Raw genomic sequence first — 11,375 nt, forward strand, 5'->3', positions numbered from 1 at the left:
AGGCCTGGCTGCTAAGCTACTATGTTACCAATCAATCATGATTCACTCAGGGACCAGCTCAATACACAGTAGCTAGCTACTAGATAACGAGTTAATGAGCAACAATGAACACCTACAAAACCACAGACTAAGGAGAGGACATAATCAATACAGACAATCAACTGCCCCAAGACAGACAGAGTCAGTTGCCCAAGCACCCATGTCATGAGTTTTGTCTGTCAGCAGCTAGGGGTGAAGGGCTCCAGAACCACCCTGCACCGATCTCCTTGACAGCTGGCAGGCTTTGTGGCCTCAAGGGCTAGCAGGTCTGCAGCTTTCACCCTGCTGCACCTTAACACACACAGTGTCACCTACGTCACGAGTTTTGCTTGTCCGCAGCTCAAGGTACAGTTTTCCCCAAGTCCCTGCACCTATCTCCTTGAACCTTGGCAGGATTTGTGACCTCCACAGGGGCCACAATCCCTGCAGTTTTCAGCCCACTGTGCCTTAACACACACACAGGGTCATCTATGTCATGAGTTTTTCCTGTCAGCAGTTTGAGGTGGAGTTTCCCCCAAACCTCTGCATCTATCTCCTTGAAACTTGACAGGCTTCATGCTATCAGCAGAGGCTACTACCCCTGAACATTTCATCCAAATAAGACAACAAACAACAAAGGTATAGATATTTCATTTGTTCCTCATTTATATTCTATGGCCGAATCTCCAAATCGGCTCCAAAGCTTTGGAGCTGATTTGGCCGAATCGAAGTTCTGGCATCCGAATCGGCTGAGTCTGACCCCAAATCAAATAGTTCCCTATTCGCACAGGGCTAGCATTTATGCCAGCTTAAATTTACTGCATAGTAAGTTACTGCGCAGTAAACGGGAATAGGCTGACTTTCACATGTGCAGACACTAAAGCACATTAACACCATGTGTGGACTGATTTGGGGACTAAAGTTAATCCCAAGTCAGCCTACACACACAGTGTTACTGTGCGGTAAGGCATCCACACATGTGTTACTGCGCAGTAACTAATTGGGTGTAAATTTGATACCTGTATGATGCAGATATCAAATTTACACTCAAGTCAGCGTAAGTCACCATATTTACTGTGCACTACAGGCATGCATGTGTAGACTTGTGCCTGTACTGCACAGGAATTTCAGTTACTGCACAGTAGATGCACACGTGTAGACGCGCCCAGTCAGAATTAAGTTGTGTCAACCAAAGACTCTGGCAGTCATTCTCATCTCATCACTGAAATGGCTATTAAAACAAGAGCTTGTCACATGTAGGTGTGGAAATGGAAGACTATTTCAAGCCTATGGAGACAAAAATACCCCCGAGGACTTTTTATAAAGTTCTAGCTCTTCTCAGGGCCCAGCCAAATCAACCTGAAAATGTCAACCTTTGTTTGTGGGAAATTTCTTGGGGTATGATGAAAGTTCAAAGTGATCCAAATAATTTCTCTCAGTAGTTATTGTCCTGCCCAGCTTTGCTGGTGTCTGAGACGCATTTGTCTTCATGTTCTCTTGTCTTTCATCTCCGCAGTCATTCCCTCAACCTCTCTTTCCCTCTCCCCTCACCTCCTCTCTGCATCCTTTCCAGTTATGGCTGTAGCTACTAGAGGTTTGGTGGTACTCAGAGAGTCCTAGTGCTGGTAGGTGTTATCCAGACTTTGCTGAACTTCAGAATAGTTTGGTTTGGGTTAGTCTGTGTTACTGAGACTAGTTCTGGCTGACTGTTTTTTCCCAGCTTCTCTCCTCCTTATTAGGGAAATTGCAAAACCAGAAATGCTTCAGTTGAAACCCTAAAATGCTAATTAAACTTTTGGGGTGTTCGATTTGCTGAGCAATCCTGGTTCACTGTAAAGAAACCATGTTTCATGTCTCCTTAGAACGAATGTTGTTAGGGAGAAAAGAAAAGATAATCATTCCTGATGTAACACAAAGCAGCTGTGCTGAGGCTAGTTGTTTTTCCAGCTGTCGTGTAGCACTGTGCAGAACAAAAGCGTTTCTATTCAGTCGTGGCTCTGGATTTGGAGGTAGCCATGCGCTTACTTCAGTGTGTAAAACCACGGCTCCGTTTCCTAAACCAAAACTCTCCGCATTTCCTGAGCCAGTGCTTGAGACTGCGTATTTGTTTTGGGCTCATGAGCTGGAGTCGAAACACATCGGTTCTCGGTGGCCTGGTGTGTTTCTCGGCCTACGTGGAAGAAATGGCCTGTCTTCACACCTCTCGGTGTTGTCCTTCCATTAGCCATGTTTGTACCATGCTTGTCATGCCCACAAGAAACTGTGATGCTGTGGGGGGTTTGGAACATACCCCAAAAGTGGCCAGATAGACTGCAGGATATTTATTCTTCATCTGAGCAATTGCTTTGCTGTCTCATTCCTGGGGTGATGGATGCCAAATGTCTCCCGCTTCAGCCGAGATTTACTATCCCATGGCAGAGCCCCGTACCATTGCTGAGCAGTCAGTTCAGGCTTTTTAGACTCTTTGTATCTAGTGGTCTGAAATATGCCCTTGGAGAGAACCCACCCCAGGAGATACTAAGATAAATGAACAATAAGAAGAACAGCAGCCGCAGCTGATTGATATTGTCATGGCTCGTTGAGGACCCATGGTATTGTTACACTTGTAACACTGTGTAAGACTGAGGGGATTGAATAGCAGCCTTCACCTCCCTGCAGGGGGGCTGCAAAGAGGATGGAGCTGGGCTGGTCTCAGTGGGGGCAGATGACAGGACAAGGAGCGATGGGCTCAGGCTGCAGCAAGGGAAGTTGAGGTTGGAGATTAGGAAAAACTTTCTAATGAGGAGGGTAGTAAAACACTGGACCAGGTCACCCAGAGCGGTGGTGGAGTCTCCGTCCTTGGAGGTTTTTAAGACCGGGGTGGACAAAGCCTTGTCTGGGATGATGTAGTTGGGGCTGGTCCTGCTTGGAGCAGGGGGTTGGATTAGATGTGAGCTCCTGAGGTCCTTCCAACCTTCATTTGCTATGAATCTACGAACAGGGAGATTGTCTCAGCACTGGCAGGTTGTAGCCTTTGTAGCTCTGGAGACCTTTATCTCATGACCCTTTGGCACTGCTGACCACAAGGACATGGGGGCCAGGTCTCGCCCTTGTAGCCATGAGCATATTTAAAACTTCCCTGGGGATCTTCTTGGCTGTGAGCACTCTGAGACCCTTTAAAAATCATGTGCATTAAGTAGAACTGGTGAGGCATTTTCCAGCCAAATGTTTTTCCATCAGAAAATGCCATTTCCTTAAAACCAAAACTTCCCACAGGAAATGTCGACTTTGACAGAATTTCGCTTTTAAAAAAAAAAGTGTTTTCATAAGCTCAAGCTATTCTGTTTTGACATCTAGGGTTCTGAATACTTTTGAATCTTTGGTTTCAAATGACTTTGTGTCAATTTCTTTGAGATGATAAAAATGGTCACAGGCCAAAGGAAGTGTTTCAATTCATTTGCAACATTTTTTCCCAGGAAAAACATTATTATTTCGTGGGAATTTTTTATTTCATTTTGTTGTGTTTCTTTTATTTGCATTATTATTTTATTTATTTTATTCATATTATTTATTTTTATTTGTATTATTATTTATTTATATTATTTTTATTTTATTTTATTTATTTTGCTTTTTAACTTTATTTAATTTATTTGCACTGTTCTTTGCTAGGATGGGTACTCTCCAAGCAGGCTGCTAGGTGGGAACATGCCAGAGGTCATGGGTCTTCCTGCTGTATGGGCAGATGCCTTCTGGCAGGATCGCGTGTGTCTGTCTCACGGATGTTTCCCTGGACTTCAGGGAGGCAGGTGTTGGATTTTCAGTGAAGGCCCCACTGCAAGTCAGGTGGTTTAGCACTGGTTGCAGGCAATGGCACTGGAGCGGTAAGGACAGCTATGGGATATGGCTTAACCCTTCTTTGGGTGAGAAAGCTGCTCTTGATCCATTTGGGGCAAAGCAAGCACCTCAGGAGACCTCCCCCTGAGTCCACCCCAGCACATGGTGTGTTCACCAACAGGCAATGCTCATCACAACCTGCTTCATATGTAGACACCAGTGAGTATACAATTGCTGTGAGCTTTATTAGCCAGAGCTCCCACATATAACAGGACCCTGGGAGGGGCAATAAAGAGAGCCAGGTCTCTACTTAATTAGAGTAGCTGAAAGCAATGCTTCATATTCAAAATCGGAGAGAACATGTGGGTCTTGCATTGCATACAGCAGCAAAAGAAATCTCCGTGGTCTAGATGTGCGTGGCCAGCAGCTCTCATGTGCTGCTGCTGTCCCATGCTGGTGAAACTTCTTGTCCAAGCCAGCCTACCCCATTCAGAGAGGATCACCCTGAGAGGAGAACAATCTTCCAGTGCAGCGCTCCTGTCCCACGTCTCGCTCTGCAAGGAGTGGGGGTGCGGCGGATGAGAAAAGGGTGGTGTCTGGTCTACCCAGTGGCCTGTAGCTCCTTGGCAATGATTTCATTTAAGTCCCAGACCTGTCTTGGATTTACTCCTGCATCTTCTCCTGAGTCACGGGAAAGCTCTTGATTGCGAAGAGAAGTTAGCCCTGTATCATTGTTTCCTGTAGCTGGGAAGAGGTTAGGTAAAATAGATGTTTTGCGTCTTGCTTTTGACTGGGTGCAGAGGATGCTCGGCTTTCTGCAGAAGTATTAGAAGCTGAGGTAACTTCCTTGGACGTGTCACAACCATGTGGGAAGTGCTTTCGGGTGATTTTTTTTCCCCCCCACCCCCACCAGGTGTTTCCAACTTATTTAGGTCCTTGAAGAACAAACCGTGGTAGGATCTCAGGAACTGCACAAGAATTCCCATCTGACCAGGAAAAGCAGAGACTTGTGAAGACACCTATTGTAGCAAGTAAAGGATGGGAGAAAGGAGCCAAGCCTGGTTCATTTACAGCTCTCTTGTTCTCTCTCTCTCCCTGTTTGTGAAGCTGAGGCTGTTTGCAAAAGCTGCCAACAGGACTCAGCACCCACTTCCCACTGAAAATCCCTTAACCTTTTAGGCATGTTGAAATTGCAGCCTCATTGTATATATACATGCTGGCGTCCTTTCAGAGGGAAAGGATGTATTGCTGCATACTCCGGGGGTCTTTGGGGAATGTCGGATGTGTCCGCCAAGGCATTCTTCTGCATAGCAATTGTGACTGAAGTGTTTTCAGCCCAGCTTTAGTCATGCAAGGCTTAGGGGGAGCTCCTACGAAGAGAAATGCTGCATGTGCTTCTTTTCCAACTAAATGCATTTGTTAGCACTGTATTTTATTTTTTTCTGGCACTTGCAGGAAGGAGAATTCAGTCCATTCCTGAGAGTGCCTTTGGTGCAGCAGTTCTCGTGCTTGTGATGAAATGTGCATTTGCAAGGAGCCTCCTACATATTGACAGACCCTTCTTTTGTCCAGGCTGGTGGTGGGAGCTCCCTACGAAACCAACGGGCAGCAGAAGACTGGAGACGTCTACAAGTGCCCAGTGAACGGCGACACCAAAAGCAACTGCACCAAGCTGAACCTAGGTACGAGCCCTCCTGCTAGCTCTGCGGGGCCCACGGGTTGGGAGTAGAGCCCTATACAGATCATGGGGCTGTGTTAAAAGCACAAGATTTGGAAAATATGGATATATAGGGGGTTCTTTTGAATTATTTTGTGGCTTTGAAGGCTTCCCCCATACACTCAGGTCACACCTTTGAGATTGTCTCTGTCTCTGCAGCCACGAGAGAGAGAGACTATCTTTTTGTTCCAGAGTGGAAGCTGAGGTTCTGCTCTAGTCATGTAGACACACAGCATCATGGGATAGCAAGGGACCTCCAGGGCCATCTGCTCCAAGCCCTAGCACCAATGCAGGATGCTGCTCCTAAATCAAACCTGTCCAAACCTCCTCTTGAAAGCCTCCGGGGAGGGCGAGTCCACCACCTCCCTGCGCAGTCTACAGGCACTTCTTCACGTTATCGGCTTTTTCTAGCTGAAGATATTCTCTAGATTTATTTCACTCTTCCAATGTACCACGATGACTGATGTTACTATTTTGCATGTAGCGCACTTAACACTCATAATGGGTTAATGTGCTATTACTAGTAAAAGGCACTAGAGGACATCTCAGAACAATTTTACACTCTTGACAGCGCATAGCTTGTGCAAGCGCCCTATGGCACCGCCTGCCTACTCTGACACCACTTCTGGGGACAGCTGTGAGAAACGCCCCAAAGATCACGAGATAACGTTACTCCGGGGCTGATTCTCTGCTGTGACCTAAATCCAAACCGAAGGCAGCTGAAAGAGCTGGGGCCAGTTCACTTTTAACCTTAAATTTAGCTTTTTGTTCCACAAAATGCAAACCGCAAGGGAGATGGGGTGAATGGCCTAAGCTTGCCCCCGCTGCAGGGCTGTTGCAGGTGGGGGTTGAAACCGTCTTCCTCCCCTGTTGGCAACCTAAACACTGCAGAAGGGGAAAGTGCCGGGGAAATAAGTGAAACCACCTGGTGTGTTTTCCTTGCCGAAGCTGACGTGTGGGGCAAAAATCACCCTCGAGATTCAGTAACACGAGCCATTACCCGTAACGCAGGCAGGGGCATCTGTGCTCAAAACAGAGGGGTTGCACACCTGGAGGGGAGCCTGTATATGCCGAGAGAGCCTCACAGCTCCAGTTAAGTTTCTGCCCCCCATCCTGTACCCTACGGTGCCCTGTCCTAGACTTGGGATCCTTGAGCAGGGCAGCCAGGACTAGGGCTGCAGGAGCAGGGAGATACAGCACATCGCAGCCCTCCTGCACCCTCGGGAGCATGTGGCAAAGCTGCTAAGGCCTCTCTCCATGACCCGGAGACAGAGCAGAAGCACAGGCAGGGCCTGGCGCCCTGGGCACTCTCCTTGGGTCTTGGGAGCATCCCTGTTCCAGGGGCAAAACAGCAGGTTTTGGTGGAACTGCAATGTAGCAAATATAAATCTGATTAAAGGAAACCCCTGTTAACCAATGGAACTCACTGCTGCAGGAAAGTGCTGAGGGCATTAGGAATGTACCTCCAGCTGTTCACATCAGGGCCTAAAAGGCTGAGTTTGGGGAGCAGGCATAAGGGAATCTGGCCCCTCTTACTTCAGGACATGACTCTGGCTGAGGTGCCCATTCAGTCACCTTGCCCCCATGCTGGCCCTGGGGGAGATGGACCGGCTGGAGCCCAGGCTTGAGCCATTCTGATGTCCTGTGTTTGCATGTCTTAGTGCAGCATCTCCCAGAGGCGCCTGCTCCACTGCAGGCTCTCCCGCGGCAGGGGGTTTTGCCCGCAGTATTTAAAGACCCTGCTAGTCCCTGTCTCCAGGCAGCTTCGGCCTCATGGCATCTGCTTTCCCATCCCCAAGGTGAAAGGCCATACAGGCTAGTTCAACTTCAGCAGAAATGGAGGCATTTGGTTTTTGTGTCTTGCAACCTCCAGCCCCCTTGGGTACCCGAAACAGCTCCGAGGTGAGAGTTCCCCATATCCCGCCAGGGAGGCGTAGGACCTCCACGATAGGATGTATGAGAGAAAGGGGAAACGCTGTGCAATCAGCTGCAGGGAGTGGGCAGCTGGAACGGTCCAAGACTGAAAGCATCCTCAGCCTTTTCCCACCGCACTAGGATTTAATAGTGGTCTTAGCAACACGAACAAAACGCCCATGGGTCTCACCATGTCACTGCAAGGGAAAGTGGCCCAGCACGACAGCTAGGAGGAGTGGGATCAGTGCAAACCCCCCTCAAGCTTCCTTGTCTCCCAAACCTTATCAATTAGCAGAAGTTGAGACCAGAAGAGCATTAGCTAAGCATTGAGCTAGCAACAGTTTTGCTTAGATACAGTAAAAAATGCATGGACCTCAGCCAGCATTTCCCAGCTCTAATGATCTTATGGAGCAACATTTGCCCTGATGGATGCATGCAAAATACAGTCCCTGGATACCCAGGGTCATGTGGGGTTAGACACAACTTGGCCAGCTCTTCTCCCTGCTTCCCAAGCAACTCAGAGGACTCATTCCTAAATCCCTTTCCTCTCCTGCTTGCCAAGACTGACAAGAGATGGGAGTGACTCACGCAGCCTGACCTCAGCCACCCTGATGTCACACCGGGATCTTGGGAGCTCGGAGGAAATATTTCAACTGCTGGTTACCCGGTGCGGCAACATCTCTGCTACGAGACACTAAGCACGCAGCAAACTGGGGACTTTCCCGGCAGCATTGAAAGGCTTTGAGGTGAAGGCTGTGATTTTTGATAATGGAGCAGTTACGGGATTTTCCACCCCAGTTCTGAGCTTAGGCATGCAAACAGTCCTGACTTTCTTTCCAGAGCTGAGCAGAAAACTTCAACTTCTCAGAAACTCCCAAACCCCACAAATCTATCTTCAGCAACCAAAATGGTTTTGGGGTTGAAACATATCAGAAATTAAACAAAAAAAGTGGGGGGGGAGGGTGACCAAAAATATGCCATGTGGCAGGGGTGTTATTGTCCAAGAAAAATCACGGTTGTTTTCGAAGTAATAGGAACATGCCTGTGAACATTTTTAATTTGGCTCAAATCCCACTTTTCCCTTAAAAACAAATTATGCCTGAAAGATTCCAGCAGGTTGGACCTCTGTCTGAGGACAATAACAGTTTGTGATGATATCTTGAAGGTCCAGGCGTGTCGACTGAGCCTCTTTTAGCCAGCTAATAAATATGCAGTAGAAGCGACGAAGCACTGATCTGTGCCATTTGGTAAATCGAGGCCCGTTGGAACAACCTGTGCACTAACGCAGCCACGTGCGGAGTTGGTCATCCCGGACAAGGAGTACAGGCCTGACCCACAGAGTGGCAGGTGCATCCCGGAGATGAATATCTCCAGGCCTGGAGAAAATGGTGCACAGCGAGAGACCTTGTGTGCTTGATCCACCAAAACGAAGCTTCAGAGACGATGGGGGAAATAGCTTCCTGGGCACAAGGGCAAAAATGGTTTTTCAGTCCAGCCAAGGAAGTCAGAAACTGGTGATGGGGAGCTGCAGGCTGGGTGAATTCAGTCAGGCGACGAGGCACCACTGGTACCAGCTATCCAGAGGGATGGGGGGGCGGTTCTCCGCTGCTGGGTGTCCTCCGATCGAGGCTGGATGCTATCCTGGGGGACTCGCTTCTCACAGACCCAGGTTTCCAGGCCTCTCACAGAGGCAGCTGGTGCTGTTTGGGGACACAGGAAGTCTAAAGAGAAGGTCTCGGGTCCCTTTGGGGCTTAACCCCTACAAATCTATGAGCCGTTTGTCATCAGGGTGGTGCTTGGGTCCACTTTCAAGTGCTTTAGCCCTGCAGGATGAGTTTAAATCAGGATCAGAGAAAAGAGGTGAGAGCTGCTGACCTTTCCTTCCTCGCTGGGTGGTGGAAGGGGGACGTGTGAGAGGCGCTGCTGTTAAGAGAGGACACCTGAGGTCTGCTGAGCTGCCCAGAGGACCCCTCCATGCAGGTGGCCACAGAGGGAGATCCGGGGTTGATTTCCAGGGGCAGATAATCTCTCCCCTCCCTCACCTCTCCCCTTCCCCTCTTCCAGGACTGATCCTTCCCTGGGTGCTCAAACCCATTCCCTAGTTCTCCAGGGGTCTGAAGTGCCTGAGTGTTTCCGGCAGGGATGCGCTTGTCCCGGGGTGTCCCATGAGCCAGCATGGCACCATAACTTCATAAATGAACGGGCTGTGAGCAGTTAGAGCAAGAGAGGACTAGAAGCTCCTAGGGCTAGGACTATTCTGCAGTCAGCACCTGAAGGCATACCCATGCCAGCTGTCATCCAGCTGGGCAGGGAGCAATACGAGTGAGGACACAAGAGCATGGGTCAGCCCCCAGGTGTGTGGGCAGGCTAATATATGGTGCTCCAGCTTCACCCGCTCTTTGTGCCCAAGCCAGCTAGCTCAGAGCCAACACATGCTGCTGTCTGAGTATAATCCAGACTGATCCCCAGCTTGGAAATAAGATGTTGGGTGCTGTCAACAAGTACCACAGTAGAGCAGCCCCAGGGCTGCTCTAAACTGGATCTCATGACCATCCCAGTGGTACCTGCTTCAGGGAGGCACAAAAAAAGGCTTTAGCCCCCCTTCCCCGCCGCACTGCCTGTATTAGGAGGTGGGGGGGAGCAGTCTCCAGGATCCAAACTATTGTGTTTCTACATAGCGACTGGTTGCGAACAAATGCAATTCCAATTCAAATGGAAAATAACGTCCGAATTAGAGATGTGCCTGGCCCCAGAAGGGTACATCTGAATTCAGAGCAAGTAGAAGCTTTCACAAAATTCAGGTGTTTAAGGATACGGGTTATTTTACAGGCTTCCTATCTGTTCAGTGATGGTCAGTTCTGCTCTGGACTCTCGGGTTGGGTTTGGGGACAGCGGCTTGTGCTCCTCTCTCTTTAAAATGTTGCAGGCGTTGAGGAAGGCTGTTAGGAGGTGCAAGATGGAAAGGCTCTTACCTGCAAGTTTCTTCCTTGATGCCTGCCTTGGGGCACCACGTTTTGCAGCGGTGACAAACCCGATGGGGTGATCTGAATCTACTCCGAATCCCTTGTCGAGCTGTCTTGGCTCGAACGCACGTTCTAGCAAAGGGCTGATTCTGTAACTGGGAGACGTTAAACCATTGTCATGTGTGAAATGAAAATTGCCAAACCGCCACACGTTGAGTTAGTTTTTGTGCTCCCTCCTTAACCACAGACTGGGGGGATGAAGGGATTAAAGCTCATTTATTCCCCCCCTCCCCATTAGCATTAAGGATTAACATCTTTGTTAAAGATTGTAAAAGATTGTTAATTATTAGCATTAACATAATTAAAAGGTTGCACTGTGGGCCATCCCCGGCTTTCAGGCTGCTCCAAGGAATGGGATACGTGTGCAAGTACACGTCAGCAGCAATATGTCCTGCCCATGCTGACAGTAGGGAAGGAGCTGCCAGGCTGGTCCTGAGCTTTCCCTGTAGATCTGCTTGGTTCATTCCCTAGCAGGCAGTTGTTTCCTCCTTGCCACCTCTGGCCACCCAGGGCTCGTGTTGGATGAGATTGTATTTGTCGGGCAGATGAAGCCTTGCAGCCCTTCAGCTGTGTTTGCATTGCACCCCGGGGGTCAATCTCAGTGGAAACACAGCAGTTCCTTCTTTGCATTGGGCTGCTGATGAGCCCTCGTGGCTTGCAGAGCGGACCCTTGCAAGGGTGAGGCTGTGGGCTGGGTCCCTCACTCTGACATTTCTTCCCAAGGAAGAGTCACGCTTTCCAACGTGTCGGAGCGCAAGGATAACATGCGCCTTGGCTTGAGCCTGACCACAAACCCCAAGGACAACAGCTTTCTGGTAAGGAACAAGATATCTCACCTAGAAACTTGGGGGGGGGGGGGGCGGATTTTGACTCTCCCCCAAAGATCTCAA

At 49.0% G+C, this 11,375-nt stretch overlaps 1 protein-coding gene across 2 annotated transcripts in view; it reads left to right on the forward strand.

Annotated features, from left to right (window-relative positions):
* Nucleotides 1-11,375, forward strand: part of ITGA11 (integrin subunit alpha 11) — a 167,720-nt gene that overhangs the window by 71,709 nt on the left and 84,636 nt on the right. For both annotated transcript variants that reach the window (XM_019503937.1, XM_019503936.1), the window contains exons 3-4: nucleotides 5,404-5,513; nucleotides 11,209-11,300. In XM_019503937.1, the coding sequence (XP_019359482.1) occupies nucleotides 5,404-5,513; nucleotides 11,209-11,300 (202 nt within the window). The remainder of the gene's footprint in view (nucleotides 1-5,403; nucleotides 5,514-11,208; nucleotides 11,301-11,375) is intronic.

This window comes from Gavialis gangeticus, unplaced genomic scaffold, assembly GCF_001723915.1.
Source record: "Gavialis gangeticus isolate Ggan-Ray unplaced genomic scaffold, GavGan_comp1, whole genome shotgun sequence".
Taxonomy (NCBI): Eukaryota; Metazoa; Chordata; order Crocodylia; family Gavialidae; genus Gavialis; species Gavialis gangeticus.